This window comes from Dipodomys spectabilis, unplaced genomic scaffold, assembly GCF_019054845.1.
Source record: "Dipodomys spectabilis isolate Male_0828 unplaced genomic scaffold, ASM1905484v1 ptg000118l, whole genome shotgun sequence".
Taxonomy (NCBI): Eukaryota; Metazoa; Chordata; class Mammalia; order Rodentia; family Heteromyidae; genus Dipodomys; species Dipodomys spectabilis.
The window spans coordinates 5,920,893-5,942,658 of record NW_024870795.1 but is presented as its reverse complement, the minus strand read 5'-3'; the positions used below and the strand labels follow the sequence as shown (position 1 = coordinate 5,942,658).

The 21,766-nt window shown below is 48.3% G+C and overlaps 1 protein-coding gene across 7 annotated transcripts; it reads right to left on the bottom strand.

Moving 5' to 3' along the window:
* Positions 1-6,808: 6,808 nt before the first annotated feature.
* Positions 6,809-20,527, bottom strand: Pigv (phosphatidylinositol glycan anchor biosynthesis class V). Of its 7 annotated transcripts, none has more exons than XM_042688755.1 (5): positions 20,143-20,469; positions 19,486-19,566; positions 16,760-16,907; positions 9,254-10,363; positions 6,809-7,219 (listed from the first exon to the last, which is right to left on the bottom strand). In XM_042688755.1, exons 3-5 carry the CDS (start codon positions 16,835-16,837, stop codon positions 6,938-6,940), a joined length of 1,470 nt encoding a protein of 489 aa, XP_042544689.1. In that variant the 5' UTR covers positions 16,838-16,907; positions 19,486-19,566; positions 20,143-20,469; the 3' UTR covers positions 6,809-6,937. The 7 variants fall into 7 exon arrangements, with proteins under 7 accessions (XP_042544689.1, XP_042544692.1, XP_042544693.1 ...); XM_042688758.1 differs by having other exon boundaries at positions 16,760-16,894; XM_042688759.1 differs by lacking the exon at positions 19,486-19,566 and having other exon boundaries at positions 20,457-20,527.
* Between the last annotated feature and the right edge of the window lie 1,239 nt (positions 20,528-21,766).

The window sequence follows — 21,766 nt, the reverse complement described above, 5'->3', positions numbered from 1 at the left end:
CTCTACCAGTTGAGCCACAGCTCCACTTCTGGTTTTTGGGTTTTTTTTTTGGTTAAGAGTCTCAGGAGCCAGGCGCTGGTGGCTCACGCCTGTAATCCTAGCTACTCAGGAGGCTGAGATCTGAGGATCGCGGTTCAAAGCCAGCCCGGGCAGGAGAGACCGTGAGACTCTTATCTCCAATAAACCACCAGAAAACCGGAAGTGGCGCTGTAGCTCAAGTGGTAGAGCGCTCGCCTTGAGCTGAAAAGCTGAGGGACAGCGCCCAGGCCCAGAGTTCAAGCCCCACGACCGACAAAAAAAAAAAAAAAAGAGTCTCAGGGACTTTCCTGCTCAGGCTGGGTTTGAACCATAATCCTCTGACATGAGGTTATCCTTTTCCTTGGTCTACCAATGTATACTGGGTGTATTTGTAAAGTGCAGATCATTTTGTTAATGCATAAGGTCATCATAAAGAACTATTTCTGGCCAGGCATTGGTGGCTCATGCCTGTAAATCCTAGCTGTTCAGGACTCTGAGATTTGAGGATAATGGTTCGAAGCCAACCTGTACAGTAATGCCCATTGAACTGTGATCTCCAATTAATTACCAAAATGCTGGAAAAAGAGCTATGGCTCAAGTGGTAGAACATTCACCTTGAGCATAAAAGCTTTTGGGATGGTGCCTAGAACCTGAGTTCAAGCCCCAGGACTGGGGCCAAAAAAATCCCCAAACCTATTTCTGAAGCTGGTTGAGAAACTGAGCTGAATGTAATGACCAGATAAGATTTGGGGTAGTTTCCTTTGGGAAAGAGAAACAGGTATTTGGTCCAGAAAAGCAGGCAGTGACATACAACTATCAATGTTTTTTTGTTTTCCTGGACCATAGCCAAGCTTCATTTCCCTTCCAGTAGGGGTGCCAGATTTAACAAATAAAAATACAGGATGCTTAGTTACATTGAATTCCAGATAAACTATAAAGAACTTCTTAGCATAAGTATGTCCTGTGCAATATTTGCAATATAATTACACTGAAAAATAACTCTTACTTTCCCCTGTCTTGCAGGAGAGGTGGCCACCAGCCTGTGTTCTTAGCTAGTAGAAGGAAAGTACAGTAGTATGAATCTCCTCCAGGTTGGCCCCTTATGCCCCTCTGGAAGCAGAGGACTCTGATGAGCTAAAGATGGGTAGTGAAACATTGGACAGTGATTCCATTGGATGGTTCACTCTCCCCAAACCTATATAGACTATAATATAAACAAGATAGAAACTTTTGTGATTCACCCACTGTGTTTTAGGAGGTGTTATTAGCAGTCAGCTTATTATATTCCTAACTCCCCCCCCCCCCTTTTTTTTTTCTTAGCATGGTGTTCTACTGCCAAGCTATAACAGCAGTGTAACAATAATTTTTCTTACCCTTTTTTTTTTTTTTTTTGGCCAATTCTGGGGCTTGAACTCAGGGCCTGGGAACTGTCCCGGAGCTTCTTTTTGCTTAGGGCTAGCACTCTACCACTTGAGTCACAGTACCAATTCTGGCTTTTTCTGTGTATGTGGTACTGAGGAATCCGACCCAGGACTTCATGCATGCTAGGAAAGCACTCTACCACTAAGCTACATTCCTAGCCCTTCTTTTTTTTTTTTGGGGTCCTGGGGTCTGAACTCTGGGCCTGGGCACTGTCCCTCAGCTCTTCAGCTCAAGGCTAGCACTCTACCACTTGAGCCACAGCGCCCACTTCCGGCTTTTTTCTTTTTATGTGGTGCTGAGGAATCGAACCCAGGGCCTCAGGCATGCAAAGCAAGCGCTCTACCATTGAGCCACCTTCCCAGCCCCTCCTAGCCCTTCTTGGTAACCATTCCTTTCTTCATGACATTCTCTATCTCCAATAATACTTTCTTTCTCCTTTTATTTTTTTGGTCAGTAGTGGTGCTTGAACTCTGGGCACTGTCCCTTAGTTCTTCAGCTCAAGGCTAGTGCCCTACTACAGGGTACTTTTAGTTTTTTGGTCGTTAACTAGAGATAAGAGTCTCAGGGACTTTCCTGCCTGGGCTGGCTTTGAACCTCGATCCTCAGATCTCAGCTTCCTGAGTTGCTAGGTAGCTAGATTACAGGCATGCCTCCAGCGCCCAGCATAAAATTTTGTTTCATGGAATGTCATGACTCCATTTATATTTATCATGTTCTTCCAATTTGGTATATACAACTTTTTTCAGAGCTCTAGAGCTCGTATTTGACAGTTGAAATGACCCAAACTTTGAAATAGTGTCTTGGTTTCACTGAGTTGTCTAGTTGTTTTTTTTTGCAGGTCGTGGACCTGAACTCTGGGCCTGGGCGCTGTCCCTCAGCTCTTGGCGAGCGCTCTACAGACGATTGAGCCACAGCAACAGTTCCGGCTTTTCCTGTTTATATGATGCTGAGGAATCGAATCCAGGGCCTCATACATGCAAGGCAAGCACTCTACCACTGAGCCACCTTCCCAGCCCATAGTTGTTTTTGTTTTTTAACTGAAAGGAAAAGCTTGTGGATTAAACAGAATATTTAAAAATGTTTGCCACTCACTTTAACTTGTTTCAATACTTAAGGAAAACTGGCTTTCTTAAAAATCTTAGCAGGTCTATCTATATTTTTATTTACCTTTTTGGTTCAGTGGAAGTTGAGTTGTTCAGGGAAGATGACAGGTAATGAAACAGAAATACATACAGACATAATCCCAGCAACCCTGTAATCCCAACACTTGGGAAGGGTGCAAGTTCAAGGGTCATTTGGGCTACAGAGGGACACCTCGTTTCTGACAATCCCTTTTGTGGTGTTGTTGCACTCACAGTTGGTTGGATCCACAGATGTGGGACTCACCCACAGATGGGGGAGGGCTAACTGTATTATCTACAAGTTGCAGAAGAGTAAAGTGAACCTTAGAAATTCAGTATCTGCCTTGTTTACCGAGGAGATAGGGGCTTGGGCCAGTTTTGAAAGCTAGATTTTAGTAACTCCACTTAAATCTAGCTCTCCTTTTCTGTTCCATTTCCTATCATCTACATTCCTCTCTACCTTCAGCTTTCAAATCCCACCCATTTTTTTTCAGAGCAGCTCAACTACCATTTTTTCTACCAAGTCTTTTCAGGTATTCCAAACTAGAGAGGATTTACATTTAAGAATTTAGAAAACTTGCTCTGTACCTCATCTATACTTCTCTAAATGTACACTTAAAATTGTAATTTGTCCTCATCACACAAACTTAAAAGTATTCTTGCCAGTCCTGGGGCTTGAACTCAGTGCATGAACACTTTTCCTGACTTTTTTTTTTTGCTCAAGGCTAATGCTCTATCACTTGAGCCACAGTTCCACTTCTGGATTCCCCTCCTCCCCCCCAATTCTGGATTTTTTTTTTGTAGAGCTAAGAGTCTCACAAACTTTCCTGGCTGGGCTGGCTTTGAACCGTGATCCTCGTATCTCAGCTTCCTGAGCAGCTAGGAATATACGTCTGAGCCACTTGCACCCAGCTAAGTGTTCTTTTACTCCTCAGAAGTTACCACTTTCTATCTTAATGTTGCTGTGTTTCAGCTAGGAACTTGTTAGACAGTTATTTGAGGACAGGAGAATAGCTGAGTCCTAAGTTCTCTAAAATAGATGTTAATAAACAATTGCCAAAAGGATCCAAGGACTTAAAATCTCTTGGGCCTGCACATTACATTTTTGGATGGAGAGCAGGTCTGTCTGTTAAGAATAAGTGACTTTTTTCCTCCCCCAGGGGACTGGTAAAGACATGTCAAACCCTCCTTCTCCTCCCACCTTCATTAAAGAACAAAGAGCCATGTACTTCTAGGTACAAGAAGTGTCTGGTTTCTGTTTTAGCAGGGTCTCAGAAGGAAATGACTTTTCTCTGAAACCATAGCCGCCCAACCCAGCTGCGGCATTGTTAGACCTGGGGTAAACAGGAAGCTTCCTGTCTTGGGCCCTTCATGTCCCTCTCCCAGACTATTAAAGACTGTTAAGAGGATGATAAAAGGACAGCTGCTGGCCATAAAGTCAGCCCACTCTTAGATCCTTAGAGACTAGAAACTAGACCTTCCAAGGTCAGGGAAAAACTGGTCTTTCTCCAGGCCACACTAGGTGTGTCCACTTACCTGGGGTCCTCAGGTGGAAGATTTTTGGGGGATGAGGAGAGTGATCTCTAGTCACAACTAGACTGAGGCTGGGAGAGCAGTGAAATCACACTGACGCTGGGCTATCCATCTTCACCTCTTCCAATAGAGGAACAATCAGTCCTGATCACTCCCCAAAGGAGGGAAAGAGAAGCAGATAGCAAAGAACCTAGTGCTCCTAGTTTGGCAATAGAGAGCCAAGCGGAAAGGGGACCCCAGCTCCTCCCACACAGGCTGGAAGTCCCTGGATATGCAGCTGTTGGCTGAGAGAGGGCACAGTTTCTGCCAACTGGAGGGACGCAGGGAAGGGTGATCATCTTTTGCCAAGAAGGGCACTCAGTGTCTTGGCAGAAGGCAAAGAGGGCTGCCCCAATCTGTGTGTACGTTTTCAGAAGCATTTGACTCTGGACCAAATGCTTGGCTGTGGTAGGGCTGCGGCGGCAGCAGCAATGGGTAGGAGTGTGCATTGGCCAGGCTGGCCGGAGGCTCCCACAGACAGAGCTGGGCTTCTGCCAGGAGCTTCCCTTCAGCTGGCAAGTGGAGCTTTCTGTCACGGTTGGAGGGAGTGTGTCCAAAATTCCAACTCTCAGCCTTTCCAGAAGCTGCTGCTGATTACCCATCTGTTCTGAAGAGTTGTACACTTACTGGAATGTTTGGCTCAAATGGGAACTAAGATACAAAGCCAAACTCCTACCTGGCTCAGTGATCATACTACCATTAGTGATAGGCTCACTACCAAATGTAGGGGCTGTGAAGCAGGATGGAGCTCTTTCAGCTGTCCAGGTCGCTGTGTTGCTTCTTCTGACCTTATTCTCCAGGGTTACTGCCTTCCCTTCTTAGTTACTCCTTCAGAGTGGCACCCAGGGATGAAAGGATTTCTTCTAATCACTGAAAAGAGAAATGGGGGATACCTCCAAAATAATGTTTGAGCCTCCACATGTCTTTTTTTGGGGCCGGTTGTGGGGCTTGAACTCAGGGCCTGGATGCTGTCCCTCAGCTCTTCAGCTCAAGGTTAGCACTCTACCACTTGAGCCACAGCACCACTTCTGATTTTCTGGTGGTTTACTGGAGATAAAAGTCTCATGGACTTTCCTACCATGGCTGGCTTTGAACCATAATCTTCAGATCTCAGCCTCCTGAGTAGCTAGGATTATAGGCGTGAGCCATCAGTGCTGGCTCACACAAGTATTTAGACTGGGATAATTCTATGTATGAGGGAGCTGTCAAGATTTTGGAGCTAAAAAGGACCTATGAGCATCCTCCAAGGAATAACAGCACTTCCCTAGTTTCAGAATACATGATTAAGTCTGAGACTCGACCAAGTTGACTTCAGGAAAATGCAGGTTTTACCGAGAAAATCAGAACGTAGAGCTCCTACCACATTTTTAGCTTGACTTTTTTCAAATTATTATCAGATTTTTTTTTTTTAATGTGTGTGCTGATCCTGGGGTTTGAACTCAGGGCCTTGGTACTGTCCCTTTTTTGCCCAAGGCTAGCATTGTACCATTTGCACCATTACAGGTCCACTTGCATCTTTTTTAGGTGGTTAATTGGTGATGAGTCTCAAATGAACTTTCCTACCAGGACAGGGTTTGAACTGTGATCCTCAGATGTTCGTCTTCTGAGTAGCCACCAGCACCCAGCTATTACTATTTTTTTGTCGGTTGTGGGGCCTGAACTATGGGCCTGGGCGCTGTCCCTCAACTCCTCAGCTCAAGACTAGCGCTTTACCACTTGAGCCACAGCAACACTTCTGGCTTTTACTGCTTATATGGTACTGAGGAATGGAACCCAGGGCCTCATGCATGCAAGGCAAGCACTATACCACTGAGCCACCTTCCCAGCCCACCAATTTTTTTCATGCTAGGGATCAATAACTAGGACATTATACACTCTACCACTGGACACTACCCACTGTCCCTACTATTTTTTTTTTTTTTGGGTCCAGTTGTAGGGCCTGAACTCTGGGCCTGGGCGCTGTCCCTTAGCTCTTCAGCTCAAGGCTAGCGCTCTACCACTTGAGCCACAGCACCACTTCTGGCTTTTTTCTTTTTGCTTATGTGGTGCTGAGGAATCGAACCCAGGGCCTCAGGCATGTAAGGCAAGCGCTCTACCACTGAGCCGACTTCCCAGCCCCGTCCCTACTATTTGTAAACTGTAATTCAATGCAAATTTAACTAAGAATTGTTTAATTGCTGTAAAAAAAAATCTTCAGAAACATTGTCCCATTTAGAGACAATGGTCCCATTTTCCTACTGCTACCATATGGTCCAAGCCTACAACATCTTGTATTATCACCAGATAAAAGTTTTTTTTTTTCCCCAGTCCTGAGGCTTGAACTCAGGGACTGGGCACTGTCCCAGTCCCCAGCTTCTTTTTGCTCAAGACTAGCACTCTACCACTTGAGCCATGGCATTACTTCTGGCTTTTTCTGTTTATATGGTACTGAGGAATCAACCCCAGGGCTTCATGCATGCTAGGCAAGCACTGTACCACTAAGCCACACTCTCAGTGTGTCTTCACCTTTTTTTTTTTTTGGTCGCGGGGCTTGGAACTCTGGACCTGGGTACTGTTCCTCAGCTTTTCAGCTCAAGGAGAGTGCTCTACCACTTGAACCACAGCGCCACTTGTGGGTTTTCTGGTGGTTAATTGGAGATAAGAGTCTCATGGACTTTCCTGTGGGCTGGCTTTGAACTACGATCCTCAGATCTCAGCCTCCTGAGTAGTTAGGATTACAGGCAGGAGCCACTGGTGCCCAGCTGTGTCTTCACTTTTAAACCCTGAGTTAACTTGGCTTCCAGCTTGTCCCTTGGGATTCCAGGTCATGTCCAAGGCAGGAAGTTGCAGTGGAGGAGCAGTCCCAGGAGCCAGTACGTTAGGAAGTAGCCTAAAATGTATTGTGTAACTGGAGAACAGGTTTTCCAGTTGTATAAGAGTACCATGATAGAATTTCTAGGGACCCTTTGTCCTGGTGAAGAGTCTTCTGAACAGGGCTTTGAAGATGCTGTCTCTAGGGATCTCAATAATGGCTCTTGATCCTGAAGCAAGTGAGCTGCAAACCAGTACACAATAGGAGTGGAGGAGCTTAAAAATCTGGTGAGAACCTAGAAATCATAAAAAGGGAAAAACCCACATATTTATTGGAGTATCGAGCTGGACCAGCCTATCAACCTTTTTGTTGCTGGTTGGTTCATGGCTCCATGACTAGAAATAGATGTGTGTGATAATAGTCTCAGGCTAATCAGCACAATAATGGGCCAATCAATACTACAAACTTTGGGGTCTAACTTTAGCCCAGAGCCAGTGAACTATAACTCTAAGGAGGCTCCTTTATGGTACAGGAGTGACCCAGCAGAGGGAAAGGGGCAACAGATCTGCTAGTTCAATCTTTTTCCTAGTACAGAAGTTAACAGCCAAGTTGACAAGCCTCCAAATGGCCAACCTCATCACCCTGGAAACCGTGCTTGGTTGATACTCTGCACTGAACGCTACTTCCTATTTCCCAAGTGCCTCTCATGAACACAACTGTTAACTTCACAAACCACCAATGCATGCCTCCAACAGGAAAATATTGCTTAGCCTGGAGTCAAAAAACTTCCTTCGCAGGGTTAGAGGTATGTCCCAATTGGGAGAACACTAGCCAATGAGCAAACATGTCAAGTACCAAGTTCTAGTCCCTATCTCAGACCAAAGGGGGGTGAGGGGAGGGGGAACCTTCCTCGGGGGATGTTGAAACTGGGATATAATGGCCAAGATTAAAAACAACAACAATGTAAGGTAAAACTCCTCCTAATTCTTTGGACTCTCTTCAGCACTGGACAAGGAGCTTCTCTCAAAATAACACCTGTCTTCTTCAGAGTACTTCAAGAAGCCAACTTGGGTAGATCTGATCTGTGTATGATGGAAGGTCTCTAGCTGTCCCCGGTGCCTGTTCCTTCACTTCAATCCAATCAGATCCTTTCATGTCCTTTCTTCATGTCTCTACATATGTCCACCCATGTACCTAGAATGTTCCTTCTTTTTTTTTGCCAGTCCTGGCTTTACTCCCTGGGGCACTGCCCCTGAGCTTCTTTTTGCTCAAGCCTAGCAGTCTGCCACTTGAGCCACAACACCACTCTTGGTTTTTTTCTGTTTATATGGTACTAAGGAATTGAACTCAGGGCCTCATGCATACTAGGCAAGCACTCTACCACTAAGCCATAGTCTAAGCCTCCCCTTCTCTGCTTTTTATAAAGTTCTTAATTTTTATTTTTTTTTGGGTCCGGTTGTGGGGCCTGAACTCTGGGCCTGGGCGCTGTCCCTCAGCTCTTCAGCTCAGTGCCACTTCTGGCTTTTTTCTTTTTGCTTATGTGGTGCTGAGGAATCGAACTCAGGGACTCAGGCACGCAAGGCAAGCGCTCTACTACTGAGCCACCTTCCCAGCCCAAGTTCTTCATTTTTTGAGTGGTGGTAGTGTTGGGGTTTGTACTTAAGGTTTCATGCTTGTTAGACAGGTGCTGAGCCATGCCTCAAGCCCTTTTTGCTTCGATCATTTAGGGAAGGGAGGTATACTGGTACCAAGTCTTGAACTCCTGGACTCATGCTCATCCTAGACCTTCTTGCTCAGTTAGCATTCTACTTGGGCCATTCCTCCAGTTTGGCTTTTTTTGTGTGCCAATCCTGGAGCTTGTGCTCTAGAGCCTAGTGTTCTACCACTTGAGCCACAGCTCCATTTCTGGCTTTTCTGGTAATTCCTTAGAGTCTCATGGACGTTCCTGGCCAGACTGGCTTTGAATTAGATCTTCAGGTCTCAGCCTCCTGCTTAGTGAGAATTACAGGCATGAGCCACTGGCACCCAACGTCTTTTTTTTTTTTTTTTTAATTAATCTCAGATCAGCTAGCCTTCTATCCCACTGTATTATAGTTATATCTGTTCAATGTATATTTCCCTGCTTATACCACAAAGCTCAACCAAGGCAGTAATTTTGTTATTTGTGCTTCATCCTCAGAGTTCTGACCCAGGATTTGGCACAAAGAAAAATTTCAGAGTTGAATGATCAAATTAAGTACAGGTCACTCAAATGGGAGACGTTAGCTGTCTTCCCTGCCCTTGGGGTTATCTGTATTCCCATCCTTATCCCAGTGGGAACCCACCTCACCTGAACATGCATGCACAGTCCTCCAAAGAGCAGCAGCGCTGCAGCATGGACCAGGTACACAAACACCCCTGGACTGAGGAAGCCAGGATGGGGCTTACTGTCCCTGCTCCTTTGTAGCCCAAGTGTAAGGCAGAGCCAAGGATGGGTGGTCACGTATGTCCAGGTTGCCAAGGCTACCAGTATAGCCATAGGTGCAGCCAGTAAAAAATTAGGCACCTGTCTGAGCTCATAGTATCTCAGAAAGCCAACATTCCAGTAGACATCCTGGATGTAGCTGTATATGAGAGGAAGGTCCCAGGAGCACCACGGCGGCAGATTTCCCTCTGCAATCCGGTAGCCCTTGTCCATAGCTAATTGCACCAAGGGTTCAGGAATGGAGTGAGGAGAGCCTGGCAGACAGAACTGGGTATAGGCATAATACTGAAAGAGGGCAAAGGGAAGGCTAATTGTGAGCACAGACAGGCACAGAGAAGCCATCAGCTTAAAGGACTGTCTCACCAGGCTTAACACCAGGAAAGAAGAAACAAAGGCTCGGCACTGAGAATATAGAAGAAAGCCAACGCTGACCAGCCCATTGGAGCGTACTCCAGTAGCAAGAGCAAAGAGGAGACCACTAGTCCAGCCTCGGCCCCTCTCCAGCTGCCCCATGGCACTGAAAGTGAGGAAGGCAAATAAAGCTTCTGAATAGCCAGCTGTCAGAAAAACATTGGCGGGGCTAAGGCAGAAGAGCAGTGCTGCATAAAAAGCTTGGTGAGGACAGTGCAAAACCAGACAGCCCAGGTCGTGAAGGGTGACTGCAGCCAGCACAGAGAACAAGGAGTTGAGCAAGGCTACTGCAATCAACAGGCAACTCCGCTGGCTCAGTAGGCCCCTCAATGGCCTCAACAATTCAGATCCCACCAGAAGGGCCAAAGGGAAGCCAGGGAAGAAGGCAAAGTTGTGCTCATAGAGGTAGCCATGCTCGGCAATGAACAGGAAGTGTTCTGCGTCCCAGCGAGAGAGGCCACCCAGAAGCCCTTCCACAAGCTGGTCCATAGAACCCGAGGGTGCCAGGCGGGGAGGAGAAAAGGCTTCTGCTTGGTGATCTGGGATGATGGCATTGAAGAGGGCCTGTGGAGTAAAGAAAAAGCAGGATTTTGGCTCAGTAACTGAAAGAAAATTACCATGTCATAAAAGAAGAACAGCTGTCAGGAGCATGTAGCTCACACCTGTCATCCTAACTAATCAGGAGGCTAAAATCTGAGGATTGTAGTTCAAAGCCAGTTCAGACATGAAAGTCCATGAGACTCTTATCTCCAATTAACTACCAGAAAACTGGAAGTGGTGCTGTGCTCAAGTGGTAGAGCGCTAGCCTTGAGCTGAAGAGCTGAGGAACAGCACCCAGGCGCAGAGTTCAAGTCTCATGACTGACAAAAACAAAAACAAGAAACAAAAAACAGCTGTGTTGGGATAGTATCTGAAGCTTACTTTTGGACTAGTTTTTTTTTTTTGTCGGTCGTGGGGCCTGAACTCTGGGCCTGGGCGCTGTCCCTCAGCTCTTCAGCTCAAGGTTAGCGCTCTACCACTTGAGCTACAACGCCACTTCTGGCTTTTTTCTTCTTGCTTATGTGGTGCTAAGGAATCGAACCCAGGGCTTCAAGCATGCAAAGCAAGCGCTCTACCACTGAGCCACCTTCCCAGCCCCGACTTTTGGACTAGTTTTTATTTATTTATTTATTTATTTATTTTGGGTCCGGTAGTGGGGCCTGATCTCTGGGCCTGGGCACTGTCCCTCAGCTCTTCAGCTCAAGGCTAGCGCTCTACCACTTGAGCCACAGCGCCACTTCCAGCTTTTTTCTTTTTGCTTATGTGGTGCTGAGGAATCGAACCCAGGGCCTCAGGCATGCAAGGCAAGCGCTCTACCACTGAGCCACCTTCCCAGCCCTTGGACTAGTTTTTAAATCTGAGATGGACACTGTAGTGTCAGTGAAATGAGTATAATCACTAGATTACAAATCCAGGTGTGAGACGCATGAGTCTGCAAGTTAGAAAAGAAAACTGGCTGGAGACAAAGCTGGAGATGGAAGGGTAAGCACAGGATCTGAAGGTGTGAGACTGAAGAGATTGTTGAAGAGGGAAGAGCAGGCAGAGGAAAGAGTCCCCAGGATGGAGCCCTGGATACTCAGCCTTCAGAGGCTGAAAAGGTGAGGATCTAGAATGAAGATAAAGAAGGGGAAAACCCATGAGAGCACAGTGTCTTAGAACCAGATGAAGAATGAGAGTGACCAACTCTGTTAAATGCTACTGACAGACCAAGTGAGATGGGACTGAAAACTAACCACATGATTCAATGTGACGGCCACTGGTGATTTTGACTAGACTTGTTTCACTGTAGTCTGGAGGAGATTAACCTCTCAGACTAGGTTCAACAGAGAATGGGAAAAGGAAAATTGAAGATAGTTCACACAGATGATATATATAGATATTCAATGCTGAAGTTCAAACTTAGGGCTTTCAGCATATTAGGTGCCTGCTCTACTACTGAGCTATATTCTAAATCTTCAAACATTGATTTTGAATTCTACTACAAAGGGGAACAGAGAAGTGGGGTAGGGGTTGGGAAGGTGGCTCAGTGGTAGAGCGCTTGCCTTGCATGCATGAGGCCCTGGGTTCGACTCCTCAGCACCACATAAGCAAAAAAGAAAAACCCGGAAGTGGCGCTGTGGCTCAAGTGGCAGGGCGCCTAACCTTGAGCTGAAGAGCTGAGTGACAGCGCCCAAGCCCAGGCCCCACGACTGGATCCCTCCACCAAAAAAAAAAAAAAGACAGAGAAGTGGGGTAGAACGTCTAACATAATGTGGGATAAGGATAATTTTTCTTTACTTTTTAATTTTTTTGGTCAGTTGCGGGGCTTGAATGCAGGGCCTGGAAGCTGTCCCTGAGCTTTTCTGCACAGGGCTACTGTTCTACCACTTTGAACCATATTTCCACTTCTGGTTTTCTGGTGGTTAGTTGGAGATGAGTCTCACACACTCTCCTGACCAGGCTGGCTTTGAATCGTGATCTTTAGGTCTCAGACTCCTGAGTAGCTAAGACTATAGGTGTGAGCCACCAGTGTTTGCTGACAGAATTTACTTAAGGTGGGCAATAAATGTTTGTATGTTACTTGGAATAGTCTAGTGAGAAGGAAACCAGTGAGTATGTAGGAGAAAGGAAAGAATGGCGGGGCAGGGAACAGATGATGAAATCTGCTAGACAAGTAGAGGAGCTAGCCTTAAGGGACAGTTCACCCCTATTCTGTAATGAAGGTGATGGATGTGGAAATGGCCACCTGAAATGTGAGGATTACAGGTATGAGTCACCAAAGCTGGCCTTTGGGTTTCAATTTATTTAGTTTGTGCCAGTCCTATAGCTTGAACTCAGGGCCTGGGAGCTATCCTTGAGCTTCTTTTGTTCAAGGCTAGTGCCCTTTCACTTGAGCCACATATCCACTTCCAGCTTTTTGGGGGTAGTGCCTAGTTTCATTTATTTTGGTGACAGGCCTCATGCATACCAAGCACACACTACTGTTGAGCTACATTTTTAGCCCTGAATTTAACTTTTTTAAAGACTCTTAGGTGATTCTTTTTTTTTTTTTTTTTTTTAATTTTTTCGGTCCGGTCATGGGGCCTGAACTCTGGGCCTGGGCGCTGTCCCTCAGCTCTTCAGCTCAAGGCTAGCCCTCTATCACTTGAGCCACAGCGCCACTTCTGGCTTTTTTCTTTTTGCTTATGTGGTGCTGAGGAATCGAACCCAGGGCCTCATGCATACAAGGCAAGCACTCTACCACTGAGCCACCTTCCCAGCCCTCTTAGGTGATTCTGATGTGAAGAAAAGTTTGTGAGAATGGGAGAGTGCATAGGAGAATGCACAGGCTACAGAAACACACCAAGATTTCTATGTAGCACTAGTGACTCACAGCAGAGTAGTTAGTAGAATTCACCAGTTTTTTCTGGGTAGCTGCAGGAATGGATGAAGAAGACAGCTAAATTTAACCAATGTTGGGCGTGCATGGGAATGATTACCATGATTGATGATGGAATCTTAACTAGGTAAGAAAGGCTATTGAAGCCATAGAGCAGATGAGCAACAGTGAAACTGGTAGGATCAATGGATTACAAATCCTGAGCAGAGCCAAGTGCTGTTGGAATCCTAGCTACTCAGGAGGCTGAGATCTGAGGATCGCGGTTCAAAGCCAGCCTGGACAGGATAGACCGTGAGACTCCTATCTCCAATAAACCACCAGAAAACCGGAAGTGGCGCTGTAGCTCAAGTGGTAGAGCGCTCGCCTTGAGCTGAAGAGCTGAGGGGCAGCGCCCAGGCCCAGAGTTCAAGCCCCACGACCGATAAAAAAAAAAAAAAAAAATCTGAGGAATGTGGTTCAAAGCCAGCCTGGGCAGGAAAGGCTATGAGACTAATCTCTAGTTAATCACAAAAAGCTGGAATAGAGCTATGGCTCAAGAGGTAGAGCATTAGCCTTCAGCAAAAGGGCTCAGGGACAGTGCCTAGGCCCAGAGTTCAAGATGCATTACATTTACAAAAAAAAAAATATCCTGAGTAGGTGGAGAATTTTTAGAGCTGGGGTAATACCAGTATCCTGCAAAGACAGAAAATAGTGAGCAGAGACTAGAATGCTTAATATTTCTATTATTGGGTGGGAGGTGGAGGTACTGGTATTACTGTGAGAGCGGTGAGACAAAGATCATTAAAGAAAGAAGTGATCAGGCTATAGATGTAACTTTTTGCGTGTGTGCTGATCCTAAGGCTTGAACCTAGGGTCTAGGTGCTGTCCCTTAGCTTTATCACTCAAGCCTGGTGCTCTACACCTAAACCACACCTCCACTTCTGGTTTTTTAGTGGCTAATTGGAAATAAGAGTCTCATGGACTTTCCTGCCCAATGCTGGTTGGCTTCAAACCAAAATCCTTAGATCTCAGCCTCCTGAGTTAGATAGGATTACAGCCCATCTGTATATTAATATTGAAATTACAAAGACATGATCACAAGTAGTGCCGAAAGAGTGTGCCACGGAAACTGCAAGGAATAACTTAAACTGATGGAGATGACAGAAACAATGAAGGGTGATGTGGTATAAAACCTGATGACATGCCGGGTGCTGGTGGCTCACACCTGTAATCCTAGCTGAGGAGGCTGAGATCTGAGGATCGCGGTTCAAAGCCAGCCTGGGCAGGAAAGTCCGTGAAACTCTTATCTTCAATAAACCACCAGAAAACCGGAAGAGGTACTGTAGCTCAAGTGGTAGAGCGCTAGCCTTGAGCTGAAGAGCTAAGGGACAGCGCTCAGGCCCAGAGTTCAAGCCTGACCAACAAAACAAATAAACAAACAAAAAACCTAATGACATGAGCTTTAAGGCTGGGAGTAGTGAGGAAGGAGAGACAATGAGACAGCACTTATTGATTCATGTTAAATGTTTTAGTGCCTCATTGTATTGCCAGTCACTTAAGAAAAACATGGGGACTGGGAATGTGGCTCAGTGGTAGAGTGCTTGCCTAGTGTGCATGAAGCCCTGGATATGATTCCTCAGTACCACATAAACAGAAAAAGCTAGAAGTGACGCTGTGGCTCAAGTGGTAGAGTGCTAACCTTGAGCTAAAGAAGCTCAGGGACAGTGCCTAGGCCCTGAGTTCAAGTCCCAGATCTGGCCAAAGGAAAAAAAAAAAAGAAAAAGAAGCTGGGCGCCTGTGGCTTATGCCTGTAATCCTAGCCACTCAGGAGGCTGAGATCTGAGGATCACGGTTCAAAGCCAACCCAGGCAGGAAAGTCCATGAGACTCTTATCTCCAATTAACCACCAGAAAACCAGAAGTAGCACTGTGGCTCAAGTGGTAAGCACTAGCCTTGAGCTGAAAAGCTGAGGAACAGTACCCAGGCCCAGAGTTCAAGCCCCATGATTAACCAAAACAAAAAACAAAAAAGAAAAAGAAGAAGAAAAACACACTCTACCTAGGACAATTCAAAAATTCTTTTTTTTTTTGGATCCGGTCATGGGGTCTGAACTCTGGGCCTGGGCGCTGTCCCTCAGCTCTTCAGCTCAAGGCTAGCGCTATACCACTTGAGCCACAGTTCCACTTCTGGCTTTTTTCTTTTTGCTTATGTGGTGCTAAGGAATCGAACCCAGGGCCTCAGGCATGCAAGGCAAGCGCTCTACCACTGGCCTCAGGCATGCAAGGCAAGCACTCTACCACTGAGCCACCTTCCCAGCCCTGAGGAGGAGTCTTCTTAACTTGTTGTTAGCGCTGGCTTCAAATTATGGTCTTCTTGACCTTCACTTCCTAAGTAGCTGGGATTACAGATGTTCCATTGTACCAGGCCAGCCTAGCTCCATATTTTTGTTGTTATTGTTGTTGTTGTCGTGGGGCTTGAACTCTGGGCCTGGGCACTGTCCCTCAGCTATTCAGCTCAAGTCGAGCGCTCTACCACTTGAGTCACAGCACCACTTCCAGTTTTCTGGTAGTTTATTGGAAATAAAGAGTCTCACAGACTTTCCTGCCCGGGCTGAGATCCTCAGAGCTCAGCCTCCTGAGTAGCTAAGATTACAGGCATGAGCCACCAGCGCCTGGCTTCCCAGCTCCACATTAAAAGCTCTGTTTTTTGGTTAGTTTCCTTATCAGGCCACTTCTGAGTGAGTAAAACCGAATGAGACTGGAGTGATAGTCACAGATAATCCAGGGCTCCAGGTTGAAGACACTTATTTATTTTTTGGTCGGTCGTTGGGCCTGAACTCTGAGCCTGGGCACTGTCTCTGAGCTACTTTTGCTCAAGGCTAGCACTCTACCACTTGAGCCACAGCACTACTTCTGGCTTTTTCGGCTTATGTGGTGCTGAGGAATCGAACCCAGGGCCTCATGCATGCAAGGCAAGCACTCTACCACTGAGCCACCTTCCCAGCCCTCCTGAAAGCATCTCTGAGTTGGAAATACATCAGACAATTCTTTTCTTTTTTTTTTCGGTGGTCCTGGGCTTGAACTCTTGGCCTGGGTGCTGTTCCTCAGCTCTTCAGCTCAAGGCTAGTACTCAACCACTTGAGCCACAGGAACACTTCCAGTTTTCTGGTGGTTTATTGGAGATAAGAGTCTCATGGACTTTCCTGCCCGGGCTGGCTTTGAACAGTGATCCTCAGATCTCAGCTTCCTGCTTAGCTAGGATTACAGGTGTGAGCCACCATACCCAGAACATCAGACAATTCTGACCACTAGTTCAGAAAGGAAAACTGGGATCTAGCTAACTCTGACCTTTCTTTAGCTTGCTATGTAGCTTTGGGGAAATCCATTTAACCTTTCTGGCTTGTGCAACTTCACGTGTAAAACGAGGAAATAATACTAAGATTCCTACCCATGATTTGGCTATAAAGCTTATGTCGCTAAGGTTATAACCACATGGAAGGGCACTGTGAGAAATGTGAATTAGTCTTCCTGCCTGGCCCAGGCAGGTAACAACTGCATGTTCAGAACAAAGGATGAGACACTGACCTGCAGTATCAGAGTCAGAACACGGCAGCTGACGGCAAACCGCAAAACTTCTTTCCGGGATGGCTTCAAGGGCCACATTCTCCCACCAATAGGAATTCAAGTGTGTTGCTACCAGGACAGTGCTTCCTCAGGCTTCTAAGTCCAAAACCTAAGGAAGAACATGCCACACATGGATCAAAAGTAAATTACTAAAAGCATTCTTCAAAGGAGACCCCTTCCCCCTCAGCATTCTATGGCAAAAGTAACCCCTTGCTTCCCAACCAGAAGAATGTCTTGACACATGGGACCACTGGGTGTCACTCTGAAGCACTGTATTCTTGTAGGACAAGTTTCACATAGCCAAGCATGAAGGAGGAAAACTAATCTCACTGAAAACCTTTAACAGAAGCTGGGCGCCGGTAGCTTATGCCTGTAATCCTAGCTATTCCTCAGGAGGCTGAGATCTGAGAATCACAATTCAAAGCCAGCCCGAGCAGGAAAGTCTATGAGACTCTTATCTCTAATAAACCACTAGAAAACTGGAAGTGGCGCTGTGGCTCAAGTGGTAAAGCACTCGCCTTGAGCTGAAGAGCTGAGGGATAGCACCCAAGCCCAGAGTTTAAGCCCCAGGACCAACCAAAAAAACAAAGCAAAACAAAAAGACTTTTAACAACACAATGAGTGCTCCTCCTATGTAGGAACTGTAGACACAGGTTCAAGTACCGATTTTGTCATGAGTTTCCATACTATGTATAAATGGGATTAATCTCTTTGCCTATCTTACAAAATTGTCACAATGATGAAACGGACTAATGTGTGAAGTATTACAGAAGTCTACACTGTGGTTGCTATTATTTGGTGCGTGCCCTTTCTCTCTTGCCCAGAATAATAAACTAGCTCCCAAACCAAAGTCCCAAAAGTGGGGCATAGAACCATACTAGAAGCCCATAATGACTACACAGGCCAGCTTAGCTCTGTGATGTGTGTTCAGCTGGTCTGTTAAATTAAGTGGAGAAGGAAAAGAAAACCGCCACTCAGCAGGACTTCAGCCAGCTCCCCTTGCTAAAATAAATGTAGGGTGAAGGCTGAGCCTACTACAAGGGATTGAGAAAACTTATTTCTCATCTGTTTGTCTCAGTGGCAGCAAAGTATGAACAATTAAAAGCCATTCTGAGGCAAAGAATGCACTTTAAAGCATTATTTTACAATTTTTTTCTTGGTATCAGTCCTGGGGCTTCAACTCAGGGCCTGGGTGCCTCTGAGCTTTTTTTGTTCAGGACTAATGCTCTACTACTTGAGCCACCACTCCACTTCTGGCTTGTCTGTTAATTAATTGCAGATTCTTATGGACTTTCCTGCACGTGATGGCTTCAAACAGCGATCCTCAGGTCTTAGCCTCCTAAGTAGCTAGGATTATGGGTATGAGCCACCAGCACCTGGCTATTTTACAATTTACTTATTTCTTTCTGGTCCTGAACTTGACTCAGAGCCAGGGTGCTGCCCCTGTGCTTTTTCACTCAAGGCTAGCACTCTTCCACTTGGACTACAGTGCCACTTCCAGTATTTACTGTGATTAACTGAAGATAAGACTCACAGACTTTGCTGCCTGGGCTGACTTTGAACTGCAATTTTCAGATCTCAGCCTCCTGAGTAGTCAAGATTACAGGTGTATGCCACTGGTACCTGGCTTTTTATTTTACTTTTTTTGGTCATGGGGCTTGAGCTCTGGGCCTGGGTGCTATCCCTCAGCTCTTCAGCTAGGCTAGTGTTCTACCACTTGAGCCACAGTGTCACTTTCAGTTTTCTGGCTGTTAATTGTCTCCTGGACTTCCCTGTCTGGGCTGGCTTTGAACTGCGATCCTCAGATCTCAGCCTCCTGAGTAGCTAGAATTACAGGCATGATCCACCAGCGCCTGGCTTATTTTACAATTGTTTAAGTTAAAAGTTAGCAGTGGCTCCTAGAAAATCAAAAAGGAAGGTAAGAGCATTAGAAGCAGCTCACTGATCTGGGGTGGACTATGCCTAAAAGAAAAAAAGACTTTAGGAACAATAAGGGCTGAAGAATTCTCTTTTCTCTTTCATGTTAACCTATCAAGGCCTTAGGAACTCTGACTTTTCACTAGACTGTGTTATGCTCTCAGTACTCTGTGCTTTGCTGACCTCATCATTATTGCTTTTTAAGTTGCTTTTAAGGGCAGGGACTTTTATGTAACACCTAGCACATAAGCAGGCACCTTACGACTCATCTGTGTTCTAAACGACTGGAAACGGTAGGGACAGGAAACTGCACGACAAGCTTGCTGCGTCTAGATAAACAATCACCGCTCCAAGTATCCTGCCTCCATCATAAAAAACGTGACAAGTCACAGAAGCCATAGCTTGTGGGAGTACTCCAGAAAGGGAACAAGGTCGACTAAGTGACAGTACTATTTTCTTGGCACAAGGGGGCGCCCGCTGCTTATTCCTTCATTAGGAAGCCAGGAGGAAGGGAGGGGCCCTCAACTCCCACGTGGGTTTGCTCTTGACAATTCAGTTTAAAGGCAAGCTTGAGAAAAACTGGAAGCAGTGGGACTTTATGAATCTACCCATTATCTCCAACATCTGACTCGCTAAATCTAGAGAAACCTCAGAAACACGCACACCCAACTTCACAGTTCTCTGACTAGGGTGAATTCACTGTTTTTCCTTTCCTGGACTTCCCTTCCCACATGCAGAAATGAGGTCGGGAATAGAAGCTTGTAACCCACCTCAGTCTCTTGAACAGCCTTGCATTCTTCCTCTATCGACTCAAGCTCTGGCCCTCAACGTCCACGGATTTGTGGCCCACACTTAGTTTACAGGGAAACCAAGAAAAAGCAAACAAAACAAAAAGCCCGATTTCTCTATTTGCCAACCTCACTCCTCAACAAGCCCCTTGCCAAATCAGACTCAACTGTAAGACGCTTATGGAACGAACTCGCTTCACTTATTATTTTCCCGTGAGATATTCTGGCTCCAGAGATCTCATTAGACACTATGAGGCCAGTATAATTACCATCGCCATTTTATGGATGTGAAAACTGAGGCTCACGGAGGCCAACTGATACACCCAAGACTACTTAAAAGAGATATTCGACGCTTCTGAAACCTCATCCCCAGCCAGGATAAACGCTGGGCCCAGTACGTCCTCCAATGGTACAGAGCACGCACTCCTGGCAACGCCTGGGGTAACGGGCCCTGAGATTCGGGGAAAGCCTGCTCAGACGGAGCTCTAGACCGCCGGAGTCAGCCTGACATCCACGACGGGCCCAGGGTCGCAGGGCCCAAGGCCTCGAGGGGTCACCCCGGAGACCAGGCGGCCTCCTGCCGGCCCCAGCGAGCCCCGAAAGCCGTGCTGGGCCGTTCGCTTCAGGCACAGTCCCTACCGAGGACAGGGCATCACAGACCCTCAACCCGAGGGAGCCACGGCCAACAGGCCGGTCCCGAGGGAGCCGGCGGGGCCGGACCAGCCACAGGGCCGGAAGCAGGCGAGGGCGGGAGGCCGTAAAGGAAGAGGCGGCGCCGGAGGCCGCTATGGCGGAGGGGCGGGGCTCCGCGCTTCTTCGCCGCCCCCGCCTCATTTCTCTCGACCTCCGTCTGGCAGCTTTCCTCTCTACCCACAACGCCAATACTCCAGAGTTTGAGGAGGGGGTTGTCCTCCGAGCTCTCCCTTCCCGAGCTCCCCTCACAGGGCCCGAACCTCGGCACCTCCATCCGGGTCCCGAGCACTCAGCGCCTGCGCCCTGGCTCCGACGACGTCGGCCCCGCCCCGCTCCTGCCCGGACTCGGAGCCGCTCCGCCTCCCTGCGCGGCGGCCATGTTGACTCCGGGCGAATGTGGGGGCGGGGAGGACGGCCCGGCGCGCTGTTCGCTCCGTGTCGTGCCTTCCCGCCTCGGTGACACCTGAGGAGTTCATCTCCGCCGGGGTGACACCTGAGGAGCTCGCCTCGCGCACGTCGCCCTCCTCCCAGGCGCCTTTCGCGCCTGCAGAGAACGCCGGGGCTGCCGCCTCGGAGTCGGTGCTCCGGTCCCAGCTCCATGGCGGGCGTTCACTCGAGTCCCCCATGAAAGCCGAGGCTCATAACTGGGGGGGGGGGGGGGCGGCTGCCCCCCTGCCCCGCGGGCCCGTCACGGAAACCAGAGCCCTGCCCTTGCCGGAGCCCGCTCAGCTCGGCACAGGCCTGGCACACAATGGGTATTCTCGGAATACTCGAGAAGGAGTCTGGGGGGGGGTTTCTGTGGCAAGCAGCGGGCGTCCGGCCTGCTGGGTGTGAGGAACGTGGGGGTCCTCCCTCCCCCGGCGTCGCCCTGTCCCCCTGTCCTGACCGGAGCGCCGCCCCGCCCCCCCGCGCGGACCCCGGCCCGCCCCTCCCGCGCGGACCCCGCCCCGCCCCCCCCCCGCGCGGACCCCGCCCCCGCGCGGACCCCGCCCCGCCCCCTGCGCGGACCCCCCCCCCGCCCTGCCCCCGCGCGGACCCCCCCCGCCCCCGCGCGGACCCCGCCCCGCCCCTCCCGCGCGGACCCCGCCCCCGCCCCTCCCGCGCGGACCCCGCCCCCGCGCGGACCCCGCCCCGCCCCCTGCGAGGCCCCGCCCCGCCCCTCCCGCGCGGACACCGCCCCCGCGCGGACCCCGGCCCGCCCCTCCCGCGCGGACACCGCCCCGCCCCCTGCGCGGACCCCGCCCCGCCCCCGCGCGGACCCCGCCCCGCCCCCGCGCGGACCCCGCGCTCCTGCCACTCAAGCAGTGTCTGTTGTAGGAAGTGGAGCCAAAAAGAAAAAAAAAAAAAAAAGGAAGTTAACTTAGCACAACCGTCTGCCGGGGAGGAGCGGCCGGTGGGCACCCCTGGAACGGAAACGGTTAGAACAACTTTGCACCCTTCTCAAAGGAAACAGATCATAAATCGTTCTCCGTGGAGGGGGGGGAGCTCTTGTTTCTCAGGAGTCCAAAGCCTCCTGCGGTTTCATTTACCTGCCCCCCCCCCCCTCCCCCCCCCCCCGCCCCCCCCCCCC

What these genes read in the sequence shown, in the direction of transcription:
- Pigv (XM_042688759.1), bottom strand. Translation starts at nt 16,837, where the DNA reads ATGTGGCCCTTGAAGCCATCCCGGAAAGAAGTTTTGCGGTTTGCCGTC. An exon ending in TTCTGACTCTGATACTGCAG is followed by an intron (nt 10,364 to 16,759) that starts GTCAGTGTCTCA and finishes TTTACTCCACAG; the next exon opens with GCCCTCTTCAATGCCATCAT. An exon ending in GACTGTGCATGCATGTTCAG is followed by an intron (nt 7,220 to 9,253) that starts GTGAGGTGGGTT and finishes TATGATTTCTAG; the next exon opens with GTTCTCACCAGATTTTTAAG.